At 38.5% G+C, this 26,687-nt stretch overlaps 2 protein-coding genes and 1 pseudogene across 2 annotated transcripts; 2 read left to right on the top strand and 1 right to left on the bottom strand.

Annotated features, from left to right (window-relative positions):
* Nucleotides 1–6,469: 6,469 nt before the first annotated feature.
* LOC126599084 (E3 ubiquitin-protein ligase SINAT5-like) lies at nucleotides 6,470–9,194 on the top strand (annotated as a pseudogene).
* Nucleotides 9,195–11,161: 1,967 nt separating this feature from the next.
* LOC126599083 (secreted RxLR effector protein 161-like) lies at nucleotides 11,162–14,162 on the top strand. The gene is made up of 4 exons (XM_050265438.1): nucleotides 11,162–11,302; nucleotides 12,433–12,466; nucleotides 12,959–13,118; nucleotides 13,742–14,162. Exons 1-4 carry the CDS (start codon nucleotides 11,162–11,164, stop codon nucleotides 14,160–14,162), a joined length of 756 nt encoding a protein of 251 aa, XP_050121395.1.
* Nucleotides 14,163–17,354: 3,192 nt separating this feature from the next.
* Nucleotides 17,355–25,924, bottom strand: LOC126598453 (uncharacterized protein At4g10930-like). The gene is made up of 15 exons (XM_050264816.1): nucleotides 25,805–25,924; nucleotides 25,547–25,652; nucleotides 25,176–25,261; nucleotides 24,974–25,064; nucleotides 24,636–24,685; nucleotides 24,316–24,385; nucleotides 23,522–23,631; nucleotides 23,355–23,420; nucleotides 22,300–22,835; nucleotides 22,045–22,119; nucleotides 21,841–21,919; nucleotides 19,792–21,073; nucleotides 19,628–19,702; nucleotides 18,005–19,126; nucleotides 17,355–17,834 (listed from the first exon to the last, which is right to left on the bottom strand). Exons 2-15 carry the CDS (start codon nucleotides 25,616–25,618, stop codon nucleotides 17,610–17,612), a joined length of 3,939 nt encoding a protein of 1,312 aa, XP_050120773.1. The 5' UTR covers nucleotides 25,619–25,652; nucleotides 25,805–25,924; the 3' UTR covers nucleotides 17,355–17,609.
* Between the last annotated feature and the right edge of the window lie 763 nt (nucleotides 25,925–26,687).

Below are 26,687 nucleotides of genomic sequence, written 5' to 3'. Positions count from 1 at the left end.
AAGGTACAGGGGACTCTGAGGTATTCCGACAGACTCGCCCTAGAAGTCAGTACGGCGAGTCCAAGGAAAATTCACACGCCTTTGCTCAAACTTCCTTACTTCCAAGAGGTGATGGAGACTTACAAAAGAAAATCCCAATGGTACATGACTCCACTCAGGACCCTCTTGTCCTACAGCTCCTTAAGAAAGTAAACAAGTTGAAGGCCGAACGTCAGGCTGAGATACCTGATTGGAACCAACCCAGGCCTGGCCCTCTCACAATGAGGATCATCGGCACCCCCTTCAAGCAAAGACAAAACAAAAGCTTGGTTTACAACTCTATACTGGAAGGGAAGACCCAATTGAACACCTTAACCTCTTTGAGTCCACCATGGCATATCAGATGCACACCGATGAAGAGCGATGTCTTCTCTTTCCCTCCACCCTCTCTGGCAGAGCTCTAAACTGGTATTGCCGTCTTCCACCTGAGACAGTAGACTCATTTGAGGAACTGAGGAAACTATTTATCTCTCAACACATCTTCCAGACCGATCACTTACATTCTGCAGATGACTTGTACACTATTCGCCAGAAGCCGGACAAGTCACTACAAGAGTATGCCGATCGTTTCAGCCATGAGTAATCTCGCTGCGCTGAGGCAGATGACAAGACCGCCCTCAAGGCCTTCACGGTAGGCCTACGTGATTGTTTCTTCAAGTACATGATCAATGCCAACCCTTGGAAGACTTACTCTGAGGTGATGGCACATGCTTACAACCATGCCTCCGCCGAGGCAATGACATATCAAGGGAAACCCCCTACAACCACCCATTATCAGCAAGTAGGGATTGGAAGCCAGATCCAACCAAATGAGAAGATCTCGACCTTCCAAACGACAGCGGTGCATCCCCCTGCCTTACTTAATACTTTGCCAAGTCAACAGACATATCAATCTCAGGGCAAAAGGAAAGATTTCTAGAGAAGATGCCACATCTACATATGAGACAGATAAGGCAAGTGAAAATGATACCACACTTCGGTACTTAGAAGTTTCGTGATTACTCAATGGCTTGGATCTTGCAAGTCCCCAACCGAGGAGCTTCCCTCACTCGGGAACTTAGGGGAGCACTGTTTGTACCATACTTGACCAATCCCGAAACTACTGAGCACCAGTCAACATTATACCGTCAAGGACCCAGAAGAGTTTCCTTTCAACCAGGAGGCCAATCACAGCGCGACATGTGTCGACATCAGAAGCCAATCATAGCTCGACACGTGTCAACATCAGAAGCCAATCACAACACACCACGTGTCAATGTCAAAATGAAACTAGAAACTCTCTTCTATAAATAGATATCATTCTCTCACAATATTTCCTAATGTCATTTGTACTAAATCATTCACTAGTACTCACTAAAGGAGAGCTTGAACCTATGTACTTGTGTAAATCTTTCACAATTAATGAGAACTCCTCTACTCCGTGGACGTAGCCAATCTGAGTGAACCATGTACATCTTGTGTTTGCTTCCCTGTCCCTGTCCATTTACATACTTATCCACACTAGTGACCGGAGCAATCTAGCGAAGGTCACAAACTTAACACTTTTTGTTGTACCCAAGTCCTCATTGATTTTGTGCATCAACAACCCTAAAAGCTTCCAAGCCTACATGTCTGTTTGGGCCCGATTTTACACTATCAGCCCAAGTGATCAAGGCCGTTAAATGAACAAAATTTTAAACCGTTGGATGATAAAGTGGTTGAAATAATTTTTAATTATTATTGAGAAAGAATATTGTGATAATCATGATATTGTCTCTTAATAATATATTAAATGATTTTAAACCTAATATTTGTCTAAATCCCAATTGAAGAACCTATGGAATATTGGGATATGCGTGGCATCAGATAGTGAAGCATGCAGATGATTGTCATACAACTGCAAATGGACTAATGCATGCACGGATAGATCCTATAGAAGCCTAGATAGGCTTGGCTTTTGGTAGTGATGTGATAAGCCTAGGATTTGATGGTGGAGAGAGAAACCTAGGTAAGCTAGGTATTTGGTCATGATGGGATAAGCCTAGATAGTTTTATATTTTGTTTGAAAAGTCAGCCAGCCTATGCCACGGATCAGATTTCATTCTGCGAGGTAGAGTTGCAGTCGGACTCTGCAACATTATATGACCGTGCAAGCCAAGTACTTAAGTCTTATAAATACAGATGCAATGGCAACGAAAATGGCCCCTGTCAATTCAACACACAACTGCCCTGTGCAAATTCTCTTAACAACCTTGAGATTTTTTCCTTTTTTTTTTCGCCAACACACCTTCAGTTTGGATAAATAGCACTGTGAAGGCAACCGGTGATATTTTCAGTCGGCATAGATAGCACTATCACCGTAGAACCAGCCGGTCTCGCAACATCTTCAGTCGGCATAGATAGCACTACGTCGAGGGTGACTGGTTATCTATCCAAGTCTCAGTCGAAAATGATTTCTGAATCCTTATTGGTCGAGGTCATCTCATTAGCTTTCTCTGCGAAGTGAGGTGTTACAGTTTATTAGGCTCGGCACATTGCACGCCGAGTTAGTTTATGATTGGATACTGTCAAGTGGGATTTAGAGTTCGGCATTCCGACGGTCGAACCACGTTTATTGTTAAGACATATATCCGCTTTGAGTATTTGTGCTCATACACTTTGGTGTCGATTCGGCGTGAGTTTACTCTAACGAATACCATCACTGTGACCGAATCCGACGACGACGATATGTGAACTTCGTAAGAATAGTAGCCTTGTCTTCAGGTTCGAGAACCCAAGAGGTCGAGACGTGTTCCTTCCTCGGTCGCAATCGCAAGACGCAGAAGTCGACCGCGCACTCAACACAACATCAGCATATTTTACTCCTCGGCCGAGGTCGGCTGACAAGTTGGCACGTCGCACATTCAACCGAAGAACGTAGTTAGCTCATAGATTACTCAGCCTGCGCGCCATGTAGGCTTGGTAGTTTTTAGGGTCAACAATGTCGCACAGGCCGAGTAATTAATAAGCTAACTACGTCATTCGGTTGTATGCGGGGCTCACCAACTCGTCAGCCTAGTTCGGCCGGGGAGTAAAATATGTTGATGTAGCGTTGGGTGCATTGCTGACTTCTTAATCTTGCGACTGCTGCCAAGGAAAGAACACTTCTCGGCCTTTGGGTTCTAGAGCCTGAAGACAAGGTTGCTAGTCCTGTGAAGTTCACAAATCGTATGCACCGGGTTCGGTCTCAGTAATTATATTCGTGAGAGTATAAGTATGCCGAACTGGTACCAAACTGTACGGACACAAATACTCGAAAGAGATAAATGTTTTGATTGTAAATGTGGTTCGGCCGTCAGAATGCCGAACTTTAAAATGTACTTGCGAATATCCAATCATAAAATAAAACCTAACTTTCAATATACCGAGACTAGTAACCTAGTAACACCTCACTTCGCCGAAAAGGCTGATGAGATGACCTCTACCAACAAGGACTTGGAAATCCTTGTTGACCGAGACTTGGATAAATAACCAGTCGGTCTTGAAGCAGTGTTATATATCCAAATTAAATATGCTCTTCGATCGGCTGATTCTATGAATGCAGTGCTGTCTATCCAAACTATTCTGATTAACCCTTATCTTAATGTACCATGCCACTCCAATCCGATAACAAGAATCCCAAGTCCATTTGAACTGTACTGCTTGTTTGGATAATTCGCATCTTATTATCCCATATAAGATAATATCAAGATAATTTGTTATTAAAATATCATTATTATGATAACAAATCATAAAATATTCTTTAACAATAATAAAATTATCTTCACTTTTCCATCCGATGGTGTGGAGCTATGCTCACTCAACGGTCTTGATTGCACGGGCCGATGGTGTAATTTTGGATCCAAACAGTTTGCCAACAAGCTAAATGGCGAACTTGACTTGACTTGCAATCTTAATTGGATTGGCAAACTGATTCGTATTCTGATTGGCTGATGTTGAAAGTACGGAAAGAAAACATTTGAGTGCTCCCTGTCACTAGATAAACAAGATTTCCATATGCCAATTGCAGCAAAAAAACAAATTCTTTTTTACTTCAGCAACTCTGGTCAACAAAATTGTTTTTCTTTTTTCCCTATCTTTTTCCATCTTTTCTTTTTCCTGATCTTTTCATTTTTTTGGGGGTTTTTATCACAAATGGTTCTTGAAATTGACCCACACCAGTAAGATGGTCTTTGAAATTGAAAATCGATCAATGTAATTCCTGAAAATAGGTGTTTCAAATCAATATAGTCATTCCGTCATAATTCTGTCAAAAATTCTGTAATATGCTGATGTGGCACATAATGGGTCCCATAAGTTCTTTTTTTTTTAATTATAAATGATCTCTGAAATTGACCCATACCATTATGATGATCTTTAAAATTTAAAATCAATCAATGTAGTCTTAGAAATAGGCTTCTCAAATCAATGTGGTCCTCCGCCATAATTTTGTCAAAACTTTTGTTATGTGCTGATATGACAAATAAACAGGTAAATATGTTTATTCAATGACTTTAACTTCACAAGAATAACTCAATCATAATTTTAACCAGTTTAATGGGAACTCACATTGTAGAAAAATCTCTTATCCTCACAAATGAAGAGTTTATCATGGCTGTTAAAGTGAGTACTTTTTTTTTTTTGACCAAAGGTAAATTTTCATTACCAACACAGCAACACATTTACAAACAGGGATTCAAATACAGATAAAGCCCAGAACTACAAAACGATTCCCAAAACGAAAGGCACATTGAGCAAGAACAAACAAAAAAACAAGAACCCTAAGAACACAGCCGACCACGAACCACGACCGCCTTTTGCAATCACCGGAATCCAAACAAACGAAGCCTCCAAATCGGAAATCAAGAAGATTCCACCCTCATCCATCATCCCATAAGATCCAAATCCACAGCCATCATGTAAATGAAACTCGTGGAAGAAACATCCCACAAGTAATCGTGCCAACAAAGGCACACAGATTGAAGGTGGTGGTGTGACCACCTGAGTAGATGCTCTACACACCTTCCAGAAGAGCCGTAAAACGCGGTTAGGAAACACGGTTGCAGATCTGAGAAATAGTGGGATAGAGAGAGGCCAGAATTCACGAGGGTAGGTAAAAGATGGGGTGAAAAGAATCATGGATGTTGGAAGGCAGCATAGGAAGAGAAAAAAGATGGTATGAATTGAGAAATTTCCAATGGAGGCCAAGGTGCCGTTAGATCCGATGCAAGAGGAAGGAGAAAGAGCGGTCGGAAACAGGCAGAAGCGGAGGAAAAAGGATAAAAAGAAAACAAAGAAGGAAGAAAAAGAAGGAGCTACCACCGACCCAGGCCCTGCTAGGGCCGGTGGCTGATCGAAATCAGTATCTTCTGTCACTCGCACAGAAGATGAGAAGCATTCTTAGTCTGAGAGAAGAACTCTCACCGAAAGAGAGAGAAAGACCTTTGTTAAAGGGAGTAGTTTACCATAGTAATTACATACATTACCAATCTTAATGGAGGACAAGGATTGTTTGCCCTCGTTGTTCCGTGTTCTTCTGTTTTGTGTGGTCACGGTTAAGCCACGTCAACATTTTATATTATTTTTTATAGGGATAATAAGACAAAAATGAATAGTAATATAAAATGTTGACGTGGCTTAACCGTGACCACACAAACAGGAGGGCATGGGAGGGCACGGGAACAACGAGGGCAGACAATCCTTGTCCCTTAATGGATACCATTTGTAATGGAAGAGGGCCCAATTTTTTAATCTCGTGTTTTCATTTATTAATTTTTATTCTTAATTAATGTGATTCTCTACACTTGTGTTAATACAAGAGAGATATTATACTTGTACTCTAAACTGAGGGCAATGATATTCAAATTTGATTATTATTATTATTATTTTAATAAACGATATTATCTATACTAAAATGGTGATGGTTTGAGCTAAACCTAACAATGGACTAACAATAATGGAATTCAAATTCGCCTTTAGCAAGAATTAAACATAAGACCTCTCGCTTACAAGTGAAGATGAATACTATTATACCGTAGTACTAAGTGGTAAATTTGAGTAATTAGAGGATGCACACTCGCTCTAGACAATGTGGGTGAAAATGTTATTTCTCACTTGATTTAAGGATCAAATAGACTTCAATGTTTTAAAATGACAAGTTTACCTTTGCACTTGATATCCACATAGATAACATCGGTCAAAATTAAAAGTAAAAGTTCGATTTGGACTAAAATTGATAACATCCTCAACCAAAATTGATTTTGAAAATATATAAAGGAATCACACCATAAATTACCTTGTTAGGAAGCAAATTTTGAAGAAGGTATAGTTGGTCCTTGGTTTTCAGCATTAACTCCTTTTGGCATTTGGTAGAAGTGAACATTATATATTGGGGAGGACCGATGGAGACTACTCTGTCTCCTTCACCAAATGCTCCCAAGAAAGCCAACTTCTTTGTATCCTTTGCCTCTCTCTCTCTCTCTCTCTCTCTCTCTCTCTCTCCTTCACTTTAAAGAATGGACCAAAACAGGAGACAAGATAGACATCAAGGACTTGTTTTTTTAGTTTTTTTGGTTCGTTCAAAACCTGCATGAAATACCTTTACAATGGAGGAGGACAGTTTTGTTGATAGTTTGACGACATATGATGGGATCTATGAGGGAGAAGACACTTATCACCGCTGCCGACGCTCTTGCCACCACCGCCGCCGTTTCTTGGCACCGGCCAAGTCCAACAACAGAGCATTGAGTCCAGCCACAACAATTCATGAGCTTCTTGAATGCCCTGTCTGCTCAAAGTCCATGTTCCCACCAATCCACCAGGTGTGTTTAGTTATATCATTTACCATAATGTGGTGACATTAATTTTTTTTTTTTTTTTTTTTTTTTTTGGAAATTAGTCAAATATATTTAACACATTGAAGATTTTTAGCCTTTTTTTTTCTTGAGATTTAGAAATCTAGCCACTCAAGACTTCCCCAAGTGTATCATCAGATACTTGCTTTGCTTGAGAGTAACGGTCGAATCTTTCTAGTGCATGTGGTTAAAATTCTGAATCTAAAATAAGTGGTTAGAAGTATATAAAGAGTCCAAAGTGTGATTACTTTTCAAAATTTCCCTTTTTCTTTTTTTGTAGTATTATGATTGCTTTTGGTGGCTATGATGAGTTTTGATTGGTTTAGGAAATGCAAATCTAGATGAGGGTATTTCCTAATGCACTACAAAGACAATTAATGAATTACTCAATCACTATAAAACCATCATAAAATACTACAAAATACACTACAAAACGTGCACAATGAATTACTAAATGTGTCACTACAAAAGACTTTCAAGATGACACATTGATAGGTGTCATTAGAAAGTTCTCTCAAATGTTTTGGATCTAGGTTATTTTCAAGTCCCTCCATTATTTTTAAAAGTCCCTCTATTATTTTTAAAAGTCCCTCGTTCAAAACACAAGGTTAGATATTTCACAAAGATGGACCAGTAACCACTACTAATTGGTCTAATACTGATATTCACCCCTTGCTTCCCACTTTCTTGCTGGTGTGAGGTTTTATCTTCAGTACTCAGTAGCTACTATACTTTCATTCAGATTGACTACTTACATTACGTGTGTTAGAACTTAAAACTAGTTGATCCCAAAAGTCTGTTCTGCAGTGCCCTAATGGTCACATTCTTTGCTCAATCTGCAAGCTGACGGTGAACCAGTGCCCGGCGTGTCTAGAAAAACTTGGAGACATTTGATGTCTGGCGTTGGAGAAGGTGGCAGAGTCACTAGAACTTCCATGCAAGTATTGTTCTTTGGGGTGCATGGAGATCTTCCCTTACTACATCAAACTCAGGCATGAGGCTCACTGCAACTACAGACCATACAGTTGCCCTTATCCTGGATCTGATGAGTGCTCAGAGGTTGGGGATGTTCCTTTTTTGGTTGACCATCTGAGAGAAGATCACAAGGTTGACTTACACGTTGGGCCAACGTTTAATCACCTCTATGTTAAGTCGAATCGCCTCGAAGTGGAGTGTGCAGCAAGGATGCTAATGGTAAGTGTTGTTTCGTTGTTTAAATTTTGATTTGTTGAAATTGAGAATGAATTTAGAGTAGTTTAGAGTAAGTGATAATGAAAGGCTCATTTGACACTGCTTTTAGATGTTTGGCAAAATCATAAGGATTATAAAAGCAATTTTTTTTATGGATGCTTTATGGAGAAGTACTTTAAAAAAGCACTTCCAAAAGTAATTTGTCGTTTAGGATTGCTTTTGTAGAATTAGTTCTACTGAAAATGCTGTTAGAAACATGTTGAAATTTTCAATAAAAATTTGAGCAGAAAGAAAAGCACTTGTGAGTGTTTATTGAGGAAACATCTGACAAGTGCTTCTCCAGAAAGCGTTTTTATGACCCCAAAATACTTTTAAAATTCCCTGCCAATGCAACCAGAAGCGCTTTTAGTTGTCATAAAGCGCTTATGGCCATTCCAAAAACAATTGCAAACAGACCCTAAGAACTTTGTTCTGCTTCTAATAAAAGCACTTATGAGCATATACATTTCCAAGAAAAACCTCCCCAAACGAGCCCGAAGCCTTTAACCAAATGGGGTGGCCCTACTTCGTGGAATCTATCGTAAATTGGTAACCAGAACGATGCGATTGTTTTCCTAGATGCTCACCTTCCATGTTCTTCATGTTTTATTAGGTGTTTAACTGTTACAACAAGTACTTCTGTCTGCACTTTGAAGCCTTCCACCTCGGCATAGCTCCGGTCTACATTACATTCCTTCGCTTCATGGGCGACGCAACTGAGGCACGAAGCTTCAGCTACAGACTGGAGGTGGGCAACAACGGCAGGAAACTAATATGGGAAGGAACCCCTCGGAGCATCCGTGACAGCCATCAGAAGGTCAGGAACAGCCATGACGGTCTCATAATCCAGCGTAACATGGCACTGTTTTTCTCGGGTGGAGACAGGAAGGAGCTCAAGCTTCGGATCTCTGGCCGGATTTGGAAGGACAACAGCAACTAGATGGAGGGGGTGCGCACACCCAATTTATGCAGCTTGTGGCATCTGGAGCCCTTTGCTCTTATGCTCAATGCTCACTTGTCCGTCTGTTTGTGTCAAATTTTGGCGTCGTTTCGTTTTCTTACCTTGAAGCTTGAAGCTCGTTGGAAAATTTTGGTGTTGTTTTGTACTAAAAACCAGAGAGTCCAGGACGCTGTTTTATGAAGGGACATGGAATTTTTCTATACAAGTTCTTTTTTATTCTTGGGTGATTTTATATAAAATCAATCAAATGTTATGATATTGACAATATGTCAATCAAATTTATTTCAATTATAAATAGGTCAATGAGGTTTTTTTTTTTGGTCAAAGGTAAATTCGTTACCAACAAAAAAAGATTACAGTAAAGAAGGCCGAAGTACAAAAATAAGCACAAGACATTGGGTTGGACCCTCCATATAAACAAAAGTAAAAGCCCAAAGAAATTGGAACCCATAACAAAAAAAATCAAAACACACAAAAACCCTAACAACTTCTACAACCTTCCTATCGCTGCTGTTAGAAACCCGAGCATCAAAGAAGAGACCGAAGCCTCAATAGTAGATCTAGATAGGATGGTATTGTAGCATCCAACAAGAGCCAACAACCAGCGTCATCCTCAATCGTTCAAAGGATGGGTCAAACATGACCCTTGAACTAAACCCACCATCGCAGATGTGAAATCCATAAATGTGGTAAGGTCGGAGAACGGCACCAGCAGTAAACGGATACAAGAAGACATCAAAAGCAGTAGTCCCAAAAGTAAAAACAGTTGATAAAATCTTAATCCACATCAAATAGAAGCAGCCCAAAACTTCAAGACCTAATGTTTGGTTAAGGGAAGATGGTATGGAAGAAAATGATTGAAATGGACGGATCTGCAGGTTGGTGGTGGAAATATAGAGGGTCTGTGGTTGAGGGTGTTGGGATTTTATGTTTATTTAAAATTATTAGAGTTAGTTTTCTATTAACGTTGGATTCCTATTTTTATGGAAAAAATCTTTTCTTAAACTGCAAGATTTTATTTTGATTTGGGAGATCTATTCTTTCTCAACTAAGTGGTTTTACTCCCTTGTTTTATGGCCTGGATTCTTGGGCGTGATCAGCTCAACTACTTCAACGTTAAAGTCTTGCAATTGTGTGTAATTACTAGGGTTTTCTGCTACGTAAAAACACACTGAGAAAAACTAAGAAAAACTAGAAGAACTTTGAGTATAAGAGTAGTGAAAGCTTTGGATCTTCCTTAGTGCAAATGAATGTCTATACAGAGGTGTTTTCTGGGATGTTTTGTCCTGGGGACATTGTGGTATTTTAGACTGCTTGCACAACTTGGGCAGAGCTACAAAACGTCTTAAAGAAAGCGACATTGTCCACGACTCAACCCATAGTGAAGTATGCAATATTTGTTTTCCTAGTAACTTCGTTCTTTATTTTGAATTTGTGCAGTACCCTCAACAGTTTTAAAATGATTTTTATCTGCCATAGACACTGAAATCAATCCCTTAGTCGCTGATTTGAACAAACCCACCAAGTTTGAAGGACTTCACTTCAAACGTTGGAGGCAAAATATGTTGTTTTTCCTGACCACCAAGAAAATTGCCTCAAATTGCACCTCTGAGATGCCACTATTGCCTGAGCATCCAATTACTGAACAATTTAAATTGTTTCAAACCTGGCTGAAAATGACTTTCTGTACAAAAACTACATATTAAATGGCTTATGTGATGATCTCTATGATTACTATTCTTCTTGTGATTCTGCTAAGGAACTTTAGGATGCTCTCCAAAATAAGTATGATATTGAAGAAGCTGAAGCAAAGAAGTTTGCAGTCAGCCAATATCTCAAGTTCTAAATGGTGGATGACAAACCTGTGGAGACCCAATCACATGAGTTGCAGAAGATTGCCCATGAGATCGTGTATGAGGGAATGAACCTGGATGAACAATTCCAGGTTGCTGTGATCATTGACAAACTACCACAAAGCTAGAAAGAATTCAAGAAGGTTCTGCGACACAAGACAAAGGAGTTTTCGCTAGAAAGCTTAATCACGCGTCTTCGAATCGAGGAAGAGGCAAGGAAATAAGACATGAAAGAGGAATTTCTGGTCATCTCCAATGCCAACAAGAAACCACACTCAAAAAACCATGCAACTGTTGTCCTCAAACCTAACAGCAAGAATCTAAAGAATGCTACTAAGATTCACTCCAGTAACAAGAATCCTATGAAGGTACAGAACACGTATCGAAACAACACCAGAAAATTACCCCCTCAAGAGATGAAACAGTCGAGCCATTTCTGTGCTACAACTATGACAAACCTGGACATCTTGCTCGCAACTGTCGCAGCAAACGAAGAGTTGCTCCTCAAGCCAACCTTACTGAGGGTCAACTCATTGTAATGGTGTATGGTTGATGGATCCGATGAATGGTGGGTAGACACAGGTGCTACATGCCATGTCTGCTATGATCGTGGGCTTTTTAAGTCATACACTAAGGCTGAAGACAGAAGGGTTTTGTTGGGTGACTCTCACTCAACTAATGTTGCTGGAGTAGGGGATGTTGAGCTCAAGTTCACCTCAGAAAAAGCAGTAATATTGAAAGAGGTGTTGCATGTTCCAGAAATCATGAAAAATTTGGTTTCTAGATACCTTGTCAACAAAGCTAGGTTCACTTAAACTATTAGGGCTGATTTGTATACTCTCACAAAGAATGGTGTCATTGTGGGAAAAAGGGTATGCTACTGATGGCATGTTTAAGTTAAATGTTGATGTTATGAATAAAAATGTTGCTTCTGCCTATATGTTTAGTTCCTTTAATGTTTGGCATACTAGACTTTGTCATGTGAATACGAAATTAGTGAAACAAATGAGTAACCTAGGACTACTTCCTGAACTCACACTAAGCAATTTTGAAAAGTGTGAATTCTGTAGTCAAGCTAAGGTCACTAGAGCTTTACACAAATCAATAATTAGAGAAATTGAGTTACTTGAACTAATCCACACTGGTATATGTGAATTTGATGGGGTAATTACTAGAAATGGGAAACGGTATTTCATTACCTTTATAAATGATCAGTCTAATTATTGTTATGTTTATCTGATGAAAATAAGAGTGAAGCTTTTGACATGTTTAAAATGTACTTAGCTGAAATAGAGAATCAATTCAATAAAAGAATAAAAAGGTTACGTAGTGATAAAGGGCTTGAATATGAATCTAGGGCTTTCAATGAGCACTGTAAAAACCTAGGTATAATACATGAAACAACTGCACCTTATACTCCACAGATGAATGGTAAGGCTGAAAGGAAAAATAGGACACTTTGTGAATTAACTGTGGATGTGCTTTTTAATTCTGGTAGTGCCTCATATTGGTGAGGGGAAATCTTATTAACGGTATGTTTTGTTCTCAATAGAGTTCCTTCTTCAAAAACAAAAACTCCACCATATGAAATTTGGAAGAATAAGAAACCTAATGTGTCCTACTTAAGAACATGGGGTTGTTTAGCATATGTATGAAAACCTGATATTAAGAGATCAAAGTTAGCAAGTAGGGCTTTTGAATGTGTTTTTATTGGCTATGCATCCAATAGTAAAGCACATAGGTTCTATGACTTGAAAAGTCATGTTATTATTGAATCAAATGATGCTGACTTTTTTGAAAATAAATTTCCTTTTAAGCTAAGCAATAGTGGGGTTCAACCTCCACTAATTTGGGATTGTCTGGAATGAGCAACCATGCCCTCAGTGATTCGGTTGAAACTAGTTTTGAACCAAGAATGAGTAAGAGGCCCAAAGTGGCCAAGGATTTTGGGACTGACTTCCAAACTTACACACTGGAAGAAGATCCTAAAACACTCTAAGAAGCCTTGATCTTTTTGGATGCAGATTCATGGCAAGAAGCCATAAACGGTGAAATGGATTCACTAGAATCCAATAGAACCTGGCATTTAGTTGATCTTCCCCCTAGATGCAAGACCATTGGGTGCAAATGGATACTGAAGAGGAAGCTAAAAGCTGATGGAACTGTGGACAAGTTTAAAGCCAGGTTAGTAGCTAAAGGGTTTAGACAACGAGAGAATGTTGATTTCTTTGATACATTCTCACCAGTCACTAGAATCACTTCCATACATGTTTTGTTTGTATTAGCCTCGTTATTTGATTTAGTTGTGCATCAAATGAACGTTAAACTGCTTTTTTGAATGGAGAACTAGAGGAAGAGATTTATATGGACCAACTTGATGGCTTTATAATAACTGGCCAAGAACATAAGGTTTGTAAATTAGACAAGTCACTTTATGGCTTAAAACAAGCACCAAAACAAGGGCATGCTAAATTTGATAGTTTACTCATAGATAATGGTTTCAAAATAAATGAAAGTGATAAATGCATGTATGTCAAATCTGTGAATAATTTGTGCACTATTATTTGCTTATATGCTGATGACATGCTTATCTTTGGCTCTAGTATTCATGTGGTAAATGAAGTAAAGTCACTATATGTGTTAATTTTGACATGAAGGACTTAGGAAATGCGAGTGTTATTCTTGGTATTAAGGTTAGTAGAACCGAGAAAGGGTTTTCCTTAGATCAATCACATTACATAGAGAAAATTCTGAAAAAAAATTGGTTATTATGATTGTAAGCCTGCATGTACGCCATATGATCCTAGTGTGAAATTATTCAAGAACACTGGAGACAGTGTTAGACAAACTAAATATGCAAGCATCATCGGAAGTCTAAGGTATGCAACTGATTGCACTAGGCCAAACATAGCTTATGCAGTAGGGGTTTTGTGCAGGTTCACGAGCAATCCAAATGTTGAGCATTGGCGTGCTATTGAAAGGGTAATGAGATACCTTATGAAGACCATCAACTTTGGTCTATGCTATGAAAAGTTACCCGCTATCCTTGAAGGATATAGCGACGCTGATTGGAATATATTTTCAGAAGACTCTAAAGCCACCAATGGCTATGTTTTTAACATAGTTGGGACTGCAGTCTCGTGGAAGTCTAAGAAACAGACCATTCTTGCTCAGTCAACTATGGAATCTGAAATAATAGCACTAGCAACGGCTAGTGAAGAAGCATGATGATTGAGAGATCTCCTGTATGATAGTCCTTTATGGGAAAAACCATTGCCTGCAGTGCTTATTCACTGTGATAACACAGCAGCAATTGCTAAGGTTGAAAATCGATATTATAATGTGAAGAGACGACAAATTCGTCGAAAGCATAGCACAATGAGAGGGTTTCTTTCCACAGGAACTGTCAAATTATACCATGTGAGGTATAAAGATAACCTAGCTGATCCTTTGACGAAAGGATTAGCACGAGAGAAAGTTTGGAAAACCTCTAATGGAATGGAGTTAAAGCCCCTTGTTAAGTTGAGTCACTTATGATGGTAACCTAACCTTTGGACTGGAGATCCCAAGAAATTGGTTCAATAGATAATAACGAGTCATAGAGTGATATGGATTCATGCTATACTTCTTGCAGAAGTTGTCGTTAAACTTGAATGGATGCATGCAATCCTGTAACATATGTGAATGATGAGTTATAATACTCTTAATGAAAACTATACTTTAGTGGAGTGAGATACCTAGTTACAGGAGTATCTGTGATAGTTTCACCTTTGTGACAGTGAAGGTGAGACCGCCTACTATGAAGTTGTGGGGCTAACTTTTAGCACCGTCACTAAACTGGGATACAAGCAAATGGCCGAATCGTGCTGGCTTTGAGCTTCACCCAAGAAGGGTTGTGTGTGCTTTGTTGTCAGAGTTTGAGTTCAAAACTAACTGTTAGTCATGTTGGTCTGAAGCTTAGGCACTATGTAATGGTTCAAGTTACATAACACCATTATTTATGCACAACTCTATGATGATATACTCAAAGAGCAAACTTTAAATAACCAAGTGGGGGATTGTTGGGATTTTATGTTTATTTAAAATTATTAGAGTTAGTTTTCTGATTAACTTTGGTTTCTTATTTTTATGGAAAAAATCTTTTCTTAAACTGTAAGATTTTATTTTGATTTGGGAGACCTATTCTTTCTCAACAAAGTGGTTTTACTCCCTTGTTTTATGGCTTGATTTCTTGGGCATGATCAGCTCAACTACTTCAACGTTAAAGTCTTGCAATTGTGTATAAATACTAGGGTTTTCTGCTACGTAAAAACACATTGAGAAAAACTAAGAAGAACTAGAAGAACTTTGAGTATAAGAGTGGTGAAAGCTTTGGATCTTCCTCAGTGTAAAGGAAGGTCTATACAGAGGTGTTTTCTGGGCTGTTTTATCCTGGGGACGTTGTGGTATTTTAGACTGCTTGCACAACTTGGGCAGAGCCGCAAAACGTCTTAAAGAAAGCGACATTGTTCGCGATTCAACCCAAAATTGAAGTCTGCAATATTTGTTTTCCTGGTAACTTCGTTCTTTATTTTGAATTTGTGCAGTACCCTCAACAGAGGGAAAGTGGCTGCAAGATGGGGACTAGAATGAGAAAGGAAAGTAGAAAGTAAAAAGAAAAATCCCCAGCCATCGACTCTCAAAACGATGATCGGAGGGAAAAACTGTTGAAAGGCGTGGAGAAGACGGAAGAGAGGGTGAGAAATTGAAGCTAGATGTTACAACTCTCTCACAACCAGAGAGAAAAACCCCACAGTCGGAGGGAACTCGAGCTCATTAAAACACCTCAATTAAATAAAAATTACAATTCATGCCATTGTCATTTAAAACACCCAACATCTCCAACTCCCTCATTGTAAACCGTGCAAAACACTCTCAGACTTCAACCTCCATCGCCTTGCAACCATAAAACGCTCTCAGACTTCAACCTCCATCGCCTCCCACCACCTTCAACCTCCATTTTTTGGCCTCACAACACCTGCCTTGTTAACTTTGTGCCGCTGAAAACAATTTCATACTTTAGCCCTGATTCCGACGAATGATTTGCACTTGCACCTAAGAAATCACGATCAAGTTTTTTTTTTTCTTCCTATTTTCTTCTTGTTCTTCAATTCTTATGTTTTAGGTTATTTGAGTTGTGTTTTTGAGAAATTTGCTGTAATTTTGCACACTACACTTTTTTAGGTTTTGAATTTTGGATGTTAAAATTGGTTTGGGCATATCACAGATTTAGTCTGTTTGGATATATGTGTTGGCTTTATGTATGTTTATTCATGGTTGTTATGTTTATTCATGGTTGTTATGTTGTTTAGTCTAATCCCCACTATTGTGCTATTTTTCTTAGGTTATGTACTCCATTTCAAATTCTAAGTTTTGTGGATTCAGACATTGCAACGCAGTGTTTGTTTTCTGTTCTACGATTGTACATTGATATTCAAAATGTTTTGTGAATTCAGACACTGTGTTGCAGTGCCTGTTTCCTGTTCTGTGATTGTACATTGATATTCAAAAGAGCACGTGACAGCCACCAATTGTAACGCAATGTCTGTATTTCTTGTTATGTGGATTCAGACACTTAGTTGCAGTGTTTGTCTCATGTTCTGTGCTTGTGCATTGATATTCAAATAGTTTTCATGGATTCAGACACTACGTTGCAGCGTTTGTTTCTTGTTCTACGATTGTACCTTGATATTCAAAAGTTTATGGGATTCCAACACTGCGTTGCAATGTCTGTTTCCTGTTATGTAGATTCAGACACTGCGTTACAGTGTATGTTTCATATTTTGTGATTGTGCATTGATATTCAAATAGTTTATGTGGATTCAAACACTGTGTTGCATTGTCTGTTTCATGTTTTGTGATTGTACTTTGATATCGGAAAGTTTATGTAATTCCGACACTGCGTTGAAGTGTTTGTTTCATGTTCTATGAATTCAAAAACTGTGAGAGAGAGAGTGAGAGAGAGAGAGAGAGAGAGAGAGAGAGAAAGAGAGAGAGAAGAGATAGTGAATAGGAGATAGTTAAGTGTTGGTTGGACATAACGTGTGTTAAAACATAAATAGAGATAACGAAATACGGATAGAAAAGTCAAATTCTAAGTATTTATAATCACTTAAAACCCATGTGACATTTATCATTGATCTAGGCCTAATTAATAAAAATATATCATTGATTAAGTCCAAACCAAAAAGATGTCATCGATGTATATTTAAATACTAAAGTTTTTATTGATTTTTGGCTAAATTATCTTTTATTCTTTTATACAACGATATTTTATTTAACGGGTTGAGAATCTAGATTGAGTCACACAATGAACCAACAATGATAATAAACCCCCAACCAAGCAAGTCGAACTGAGAACACAAGTGGAGAGGGCCGTAATACCATGTTTAACGACATGATTCTTATTTGCTTCAAGTGTCATTTAATAACTGATGCAATTCTTGTATATGATCCAAAAGCTCACGCAGGAAAACTCACCTGAACATATCATAAGCGCCCGGACACAGGTTCCTTCATCAACTTATACAATGTTTGGGGTTCGGGGTGCTCATATAAGGTCTCTCGAAACTATTTACAGATCAGTGGAGGTTCTGAATAAGTGAATAATTTGAGAGCAGCTGAAAATGACTTTCGTTACAGAGGATCGGCTTCTTCCTTCTGTCGGGCTGTCTCAACATACTGCTCGGCGAGTTTCTTCACCTTCTCACCTTCCTTGATCAGGAAATTTGCATTCTTGGATTTAGAATGGTATTTCATAACCTTATCAGTTGTTTTCGCCACAGCCCACTTATACTGTTCAGCCGTAATAACGCCACTCTTGCATAGTGGTCTGATGTGCTCCTTAATGTAGGCTTCCACCTGTGAAGGATTGGAAACAAGTCAGCCAAGATGAAGTATTGGAGAAGAAACTCTCCTAATTCAATTACGTTAAGTTCATGAACAGAAAAATCCTTTCATGCGGATTTACAGAACCAAAGGAGCAATCTAAAGGTAAGTATAAGTTTTAGGGAAAAATGGCTGGGAAAAACCTTCTTAGACACGGTACTGTTGCTATTAGACTGATTGTTGCACTCCGTACTCGATTTCTTCTCCTTAGTTTCAACATTTCCACCTGGCTGTGGATGGTTCACTGAATCTTCTCCAGCAGAGGAGTTGCAAACAACACTGGCAACAAGCATATTTTGCGCATTGTTCCCCTTACCCAATTCATTTGTTTTTACTGCTTGGTTTGGCTTTGGCACACAATCTTCATTCTCTTCAGAACCTTTATCTTTAACCAAAGCTTCGTCAATCAATCCAGATAGCTTTTCTGATGCTTCTGGAAATTTTTTTATCAGCGGTTCTTTATCAGGTCCATATAATTCTTCACATTCTGCAACAGTGAGCTCTTCACCTTCTTTGCCGAATAAGGATTCCAAGGGAACGCTAGTCTCATCAGTGCCACCCTCCGTGATGGAGTTTTTCAAACCTGAACAAGTATGATTCTCGAGCATGCTGGAAGAATCTTTTCGCACTGCAACCGTTGTCTCAGGCTTCTCAAGATCTAGATTATGATTAGATCTTTCAGGCTGAAGTGTAGAGAACACCAATTTCAATTTCGGTGCCCCTTCGTCTGGTTGTGGATTAGTTACTTTTGCAGCAGCGGCACCAATGTAGTCTTCATCTTCCAAATTATACTCAAAATCACCATATATGTCCAGATCAGGCTGAAAATCTATTTCAAAGATATTATGAGGCCCTTCCTCTCTGATATCTGATGCGGGGCCATCTTCTTCAGCAGGAACTTCCATATCGGGATGTGGACTATTTGGAGGAGAATCGGACAGAAGACCAGCATTTCTCAGTGCTGCTTCAATTACAGGATCAGTTGAAAGTTCATTGGCAGCTTGTTCTGCTCTATCAGGGGGGAATGAAGATGGGGATGAACTATGTATTGGGGCTGCACCCGCACTAGATTTCCTATTTTCTGAATGACGCAATATCTCTTGGGAACATAGATTCGTATACACTAGCTTGCTGCTTGACCTATCAGCAACCCCCTTTTCTATATTAATTGCATCTGCAACAGCTAACTCCGTATCCGCAGTTCTACGGATCACCGGCAGATTTGCTTTCTTCAAGAAGTGCTCAGTCAGACGATACAGCTGTGTCTGCAAGGCAGATGATTAACAAGTCCAAACCACCAATTAGCCTCCAGTTTCATGAAATTAAACAAATAAATGGGGCTAAAAAGATTTTTTTTTAATTCGTACCAACATATCCTAAGAAACTCATGTTAATGCTCTCATCGGAGTGGTGGTAGTAAACAGTTGAAACGATGGTAATGACTTCGTGGTGGTTTGATTGAGATGGCGGTGGAAGCAGTTGTATGCCTAGCATATGTTTGTTTAATGAATCATTCGTCATGCAAGATTATTCAAAATTAGGTGGCGAGGTTCATTTCTACCATTTCCTCATAAGAAAGGCAAAATGATTTCCCCCTTTGTAATATTTCCATTCAAAGACCAACAGAAGGCAGAACACCCTTTTCGTGTTCCCAACCTTTTATTACAAAATAGAACTTAAAAGAGTAACCTAACAAGAGATTTAATTATATCAATATCTAACACGCACCAATCTTGGTTAATAGAAGCATACACAGAAATTTTTACCTGCCTTACTGATAAGGGGATCTTATTATGACGACTGGATGCCAAAACTGGTCTCATGTCTATCGGCAATTGAGCCTGCTCAAAGCAATCACAAAATTATATTATATAATCTGCAGAGCCAAACAGCATAAAGGAATGGTTATAAAAGTAAAGCTGTTACATACTAGCAAAGGGTAATTTGCTTTGAGTGTGTTGTCTTCCTGTTTTTCATTTGTCGTCTTCGTGCCTGCACCACTTTTCCTGGCAAGAATCTCTAGAGCCCATTTTCTTTTGTCAGTTTTTACATCTCCAGTTTTATCAACCACTTCACTCGTGGTTTTGGATTTGGAAGCACCAGATGAAGAAACCAAGGACCCTTCCAAGCGTTTGTCTTGATGTACTTTGTTAGGTGCAGCACCATTCTCTGAGCTCGGAACATTATTCTTATTCCCATATTTCTCCAATGAAGGAACCCTGCCTTTTGATGAAACCTTATTCGTTTCTGTGGAATTTGATGTAGAATCATTAAGAGATGACTTGGAACAATTGTCCTTCAAGGTAAGCTGTTTACCATTCTGCTCTGAATTACCAGCAGTTTTAAGAGCTAAGAGAGGCTTAATATCATCTTTTCTTGGGAGTACAGATACATCTGCTAAATACAACCTGGAAAGAATTGGATTTGTGGACTGCTTATCGGACTCCTGCTCTGTATCTGCACGCTCTGACCTCTCTTTCAGAAGGTTAAGGACGGACTTCAAAGTCTCAATCTTTTCAGGCTCTGTAGTTCCTATGCAGCGGTGCTTCCAAAATTCAATTTGCCAGTCCCGGTCCCATGCATGTTTTCTTCTTCCATTTGATGTCCCATAAATCTTCTTTGTTAGATTCTCACGTACTTTTCCCTTCTGCAACATTGTCTTCCTTGCCTTCAGTGCCAAATCTGGTACCTTCTTAACAGGTTCAGTTTGAGGTCCTGCTACAGCAGTCCTAAAGGCATGAAGAAGCTTTGGATTGAAAAGGTTTTCGCCAATACCTTTTGAAGAAATTTTACCAACAGCTTCTCTTATTTCTTTTCTCAGTGTCTGAACTGTCACGGACGAGTCCTTGTCCTCAGCGGCTCTCCTCATGATCTTTTTAACTCTCAAACCAGGCATAGTTTCTTGTTCTTGTGATAATTTATCTGCAGGATTAGAGCTTGCAAGCCCCTTAGAAGATTTACGCTTCGTAGTTCGAACAATGCTCATTATATCGGAAGTGGTGTTCCCCTCAACAGGAGGAGATGATAACGTACTATCTTTAGGAGCTACAGTCAGTATAGAACAGTTTTGAGAGTCATCTGGAACAGATTCTTTGGCTTGGTCATTGGAAGCTGTGGGTTGTGTTTTCTCATCCTTTCTGAGTTTCTTAACAGAAACTTTGGTCTCAATCTCAGGGTCAGTATCTCCACCATAATCAATATGGACGTCATCACTATTATTTCAAAAAGTCAAGGTAAAATAAAGTCAGAACCCTTGTTCTACTTGCTACGAAGCATGTGAAGCAAGCAAATCGACATTTGAAATACAATTTTTTCAAGAAAATGACAATAAAAATAGAAGAAGGCTAAGATACAAGTGTGAGGATAGTGAAACCACTTAAATTAACCTGCATTTTTGTTCAACCAGTTGAATTGACTTCTGCCAACATTTTCTTAATGCTTTTTGATATTTTGGTGATGAGCTTGTATTGCATCAAAGGGAAATAAAAGAGAGCTTTTGAGGAAATCTATAAAGAGGAAGCAGAAATTGAAAATTTGTGTTGCATGCACGTATTTTTAATGTGAATAAGTTATAAGACAATAATTGCAACAAAAACATGCTGGTTTGGTTTAATCTACAAACTACCATAATACAATGGACTTAGAAATATAGTTACCACCTTACTGGAAACCAAAAGACAAGAAAAAGAGATAAGCCCTATGAACCCAAAATCTAATACACGAGAAACATGCCAGCTGAATGAATCAAGGACTACTATGGATAATGGAAGCACAAAACATCCAACATAATGTAAGAAACACTGGTGACATGCAGAGTTGAGGGTAGTAGAAAAAAAATACATCCAACATAATTTAGGAATACTATGCCGACAATTACACAACTGATGGTGGCATAATATGAATGAGGATAGCAGTAACAAAACCTGAGGTTACATAGCTAGCACTAATTGCTGAAAACCATATAAGAATGACAAGTGACCTGCAATCAATTCGCTTTCTCTTTCCACCAGCAGTCGATCCAGGGGAATCCAAACTAGTATCCGGTACAATCTCATCAGCTGAAAACATTTCCATAATTAAGCAAAGCGCATGAGTGACTGGTGAATAAACAATTTAATTTTTTAAATTTGTTTGGTTCCGCTTCCAAGAAAAATTAAACACAGTAAATAATGCCTCAATATACCTATTGGTGAATATCCTTCCCAAGGATCATGCTGCTTCACATCCTCAATCACTTCTTTTGGTACGAGAGTGTCAGCTAGAAACATTTCAACAATAAATAAATGGTACATGAGTTACCGTTGTAAACCACCAGACAAAAACGTATGAAGACCCATAAACAAGAAACATTTCAACAATAAGCATATGAAAACTTCAGTTATATACTATCCTAACATGAAATAGAGGTGGCTCAAAAAAGGAAAAATATGTAAATTACCAGACAAAAACGTGCCCACAGACAACCCAAGATGAAGACCCATATTGGAGTCACTGTCAGACTGTTTGTTATCACTCTGTGATTCATCAAAGGACTTTCCGGAAGGATTCATGATGCCATCAAAACTACTAGGCTTTTGTGCTAAAGAATTTGAAGGTAAACCAGAGGTATCGCTGGAAAGGGACAGTTTTAGTTGCTGAGCTACAATAACTGGTTGGTTAATAGTTTTTTCTGGGGAAGGTTTTCTCAATTTGTGGATATTGTCAGAAGACAATACCAATTCTTTAGTTTCCGGGTCCTTTCCAACTTCACCAGTTGGCAAAACACTCTCACTTGGTCCTCCAAACCAATGATTTTCTCCAACCATTGAGACCACAATAGCCGTCTCACCACTATCAGCAACAGATACAGATACCTTTCTAGAAAGATTATCCTCAGCTACAGGTTTACCATTAGCATTTTCTGGACCATACTGTCTGTTAGACCTCTGTACTGAATCTGCATCTGATTTTTTTGTCATTTCATCAGCTACACATCTACAGAATGAAAAAAAAAAAAAAAACCATAATAAAAAAAAATCAGTATGACAAGATAGATGAAAAGAGGAGACCTAGGAATTTTAGGAAAAAAGAGAAATTTGTAATCCATTATGCCTAAATCTTGAGTACAAAAATAAAGATAACCAAAGCTCACTAATCAGTCCAAGCCTAGAGGGATTGTTACTTGGCAGCAATTGTAAACATAAATGGTTCTCTTTGTCCCGGAGTCACAAATGAGATGGTATCATTACCTGATTTGAATGTTTAATCTAATTGGTTGACAACTCAAGATAGGGATCTCCACAACAAAAACAAAACTCCCATAGAAAGGACCCACAACCTAATTATCTCCATTAACATTGATTTTAATTATCACCAACGCTTGGCACATGCATGACAAGTTGTTATTGATAATTTAATGAAACTGAAGCTATAAGGAAAAGCCACGGACTAGACTTGGCAAAGGAGCAACAGTGCAACACCCATGAACAAAGGAATGATCACCATGTAACTTACCTGGGGCATAACCATGTACTCTCAGATGTGCCCTCCGGATCAAATCCCACACAGAAAGCATGGTACCTGTCTCAAGTCAAGTCAAAAAGCAATTAGAAAACAATATTTTTACAAAATCATTTATCAGTTTGGAAAGAGTTAATGTATCACATTGCTTGATTCTTTACCATAAGTCACATGAATCACAGGCAATTGATGTATCGAGATTGGAATCTCCCTCAATAGCCACTGATCCACTTCGAATTTTGCAGCCATCTCCATCCAAGCAGGAAACTGCCTAGAAAATGATAAAGTAACAAAAGAATGTGATATCATCTGATCAAATGTTGAAAGGTAAACGTGAAGACAAAATAAAGACATACAGCCTTGGGAAGAAAAGGAAACAACGGGGGTTTCTGAATCGGATCTAAATGAGAATGACTTGAAAAGTCTTTTTCAACACCTAGCATTAGCCTTAGTTTTAACCATTACTTTAGTTTAGAGCCACATTAACCTCCAAACTCGTCTTTTTTGCTTTTGTTATTTGATTATTTTTCATGGATCACATAACACTCCTGTATAAGAAAGCATATATCCTGTATAAAGTACTAATTCAATTCCTCTCGGATGCATCTTGATGTAATGGGAACGGCTACATATTTCCCTAATGATGCTTATAAGCACAACACCACATCTCAGTTGTAAGACCAAAGCACTGGGTCTTCAAAAGATATTGATGCATGGCACGTAAGAAACCCGGGGAACGAACTAAAATTCATAACTCATGGGTCCTGACTCATGGGATTCACATGTAGAATCGTTTAAGGAAAACAAATTTAGAACAAAAAACCACAAGTGTAATACGTACAATCTTCTTGGAAACAATGGTGTGAGTGGTCACTAAGTTTAACAAAAAAACCTTTGAAAGAAATTATGAGGATTGCAAGAATAGTTTAAAAAGAATACATGCAAGGATAATTACATTTTCATCAATGTAGTACGATGGAAATGAGAGTGTGTTATTCTTCCCTTCAATACTCCAGTCATCATCACTGCACAGATGAATATTGAAAAATTAGTCTCTGTTGAAGCTTGTTCACAAAACAAATGTCTTGGTTGCAAATTCTATAACACAATCCTTGAATTCAAATTTCATATGAACGCTACATATGAGTAGTAAGCCAAAGAAAACCATGTGTAAGAGACAAAGCCACATAAAAATGTGAACAAATCCTCACCAGTATACTTAAACACATTATCCTTAATTACCAAAATACGTATTATCCTTAATTACCAAAGTACCTATAAGTTGAGTCCTCGTCCACTTTGTTGCTCCCAATCGTATCATATACCTTCACATTGAATCAAATTCATATGCTTTAGCACCACTTTGAAACAGCATCAACTCACTAATTCAAGAAAACTTCAAAAAAAAAAGAAAATTCCATTGCAACAAAAAGAACACTATCGAAAACAGACAGTTTAGAAATCAAAACAACTGTGCTTTGAAAAAGTTGTACATTAATATAATTCTATTATCCATATCACGCATAAGTTCATAACGGAAATAATACTTAAAACAATACAACGAGGATGAGAACAAAGAAAAAAGAAGAAAACTTTTTATTTGCACCACTCACTGGAAGACACGTGATCATTTGGAATTCATTCTGGCAAAGCGGGCAGAGGTTTGTAATGGTAGCCCAATTGTCAATGCAAGCGAAACAGAACCTGGAAAACCACAAGATGAACCCATGTCATAAAACAAAATTCTAATCTCTCTCTCTCTCTCTCTCTCTCTCTCTCACCCACAGAGACAAAGCCACAGTCTAAAACACATACCAGTGCTGGCAGCAATCAAGAACACCCCTGTCGATAATAGCATTCATGCATATCCCACATGTTTCACCCTCGAAATTAGGATTGTCCTGCACATTATGACAGTAAAATAAAAAAGTTAATCTCTTACAGATACGAAACCAAGCAGCTACACTTAACTTGCGTATCTAAACCCACGAACAAGCAGGTCACGATTAACACTAGCTCCAACTGTCTCAATGAAAATTCAGTAATTGAAATTCCAAAAATGATAATTTCGTCCAATTTCCAGAAAAGGAGCCTAAAATCTTAAAAAAATGAATAAAGTTTCAATTGCATGAAAACTACTTGCAACAGCTCAATAAAAAAATTAAAAATTTGAACTTGAAGCTTACATTGTGATCATTCTCATCAACTCCAAAAGCTTCTTCCTCTTGTATGCCACTTGCAACTAAATCCACCTCCATTGTACAACCAAAGAGCTCGCAACTTAACTAAAACCTAATTAAACAAATAATTACGAAAAATTACAAGAAATAAAAATCCGACTTTGTATAATTTGGAGATCAGCTGTTTGACGATGAACATAACTAGAATCGCAGAGGTCAAAATTGGAAAGGAGGAAATGGAAGCGACGAGAGCGGAGAGGTTACCGGTGAACGAGAGAGACCGCCATGTCTGTGTATTTTTGGGAGGAGAGAGCGATGGGGGCATGATCGACGCCAGGGAGTTCGCAACTCGGATGCTTGGAAGCGTTTGTTACCGCTTACCACCCAACGAGATGATAAGGCCCAAAAGAAATTGAAGTCTGTAAGCCCAATCAAATGCTACGATATCATTTTCTGGTCTCAAAATATCTCCATCATTAACCTCTTAGGCCCACATGATTCAACGGCCCAACTGTCCCGTAAAAGTCTTTCTTTTGAGAGGAGGCAAAATTAAGGAGAGTGGAATGCAAGGGTATGAGAGATTTTTTCATGTACTCAGAACGAACACAAATCAGTACACTATGTGTCATAATATAAGCATTTTTTCACTTGTATTATAACACATCACATATCAACTTGTGTTTCGAGTACATTGGTAAACCTCTCCTTAAATATTGACGTTCGATCTGTGTCATGTTCGCCAACAGATTTCATACACAAAAACTCTCTCACGACTTGCATCATGCCCTCTACCTAGCTCCACCCTCCATGTTGCACTAACTTTGTTATTATGGTCACATATCACCAATTGGTGTGGTCAAAGAAATAAACTAGGAGTTATGTTCCTACAATAGAAAATTTAATTTAGTTCAAAGAGGCGTGAGAGGCTCGATGACTAGTGTGTGTTGGGGCCCAAAAATTTAACACACAGGCTCAGTCACATTTCGAAGCCCAAAAGTAGGCATGCTTCATGTAAAACCTCATGGGTTAGCACTTATTAGCAGTCAACTATCTCTTCTTGACGACAGCATCTCCAAACAAAAAACCCTTTTCTTTTATTCGACCGCATCTTTTTTTATTTTTAAGGAAAACTAATAAAAAAATACTT

This window comes from Malus sylvestris, chromosome 14, assembly GCF_916048215.2.
Source record: "Malus sylvestris chromosome 14, drMalSylv7.2, whole genome shotgun sequence".
In the NCBI taxonomy this organism is placed as follows: Eukaryota; Viridiplantae; Streptophyta; class Magnoliopsida; order Rosales; family Rosaceae; genus Malus; species Malus sylvestris.
Note: the sequence above shows the minus strand (reverse complement) of the source record. Positions and strands in the feature narration are given on the sequence as shown.

What these genes read in the sequence shown, in the direction of transcription:
- LOC126599083 (XM_050265438.1), top strand. Translation starts at nt 11,162, where the DNA reads ATGAAAGAGGAATTTCTGGTCATCTCCAATGCCAACAAGAAACCACAC. An exon ending in GTAACAAGAATCCTATGAAG is followed by an intron (nt 11,303 to 12,432) that starts GTACAGAACACG and finishes TAATTCTGGTAG; the next exon opens with TGCCTCATATTGGTGAGGGG. An exon ending in GAGGGGAAATCTTATTAACG is followed by an intron (nt 12,467 to 12,958) that starts GTATGTTTTGTT and finishes TTTTGGATGCAG; the next exon opens with ATTCATGGCAAGAAGCCATA.
- LOC126598453 (XM_050264816.1), bottom strand. Translation starts at nt 25,618, where the DNA reads ATGGAGGTGGATTTAGTTGCAAGTGGCATACAAGAGGAAGAAGCTTTT. An exon ending in AAATGATCACGTGTCTTCCA is followed by an intron (nt 24,686 to 24,973) that starts GTGAGTGGTGCA and finishes TTCAATGTGAAG; the next exon opens with GTATATGATACGATTGGGAG. An exon ending in CGTACTACATTGATGAAAAT is followed by an intron (nt 23,632 to 24,315) that starts GTAATTATCCTT and finishes ATCATTTTCTAG; the next exon opens with GCAGTTTCCTGCTTGGATGG.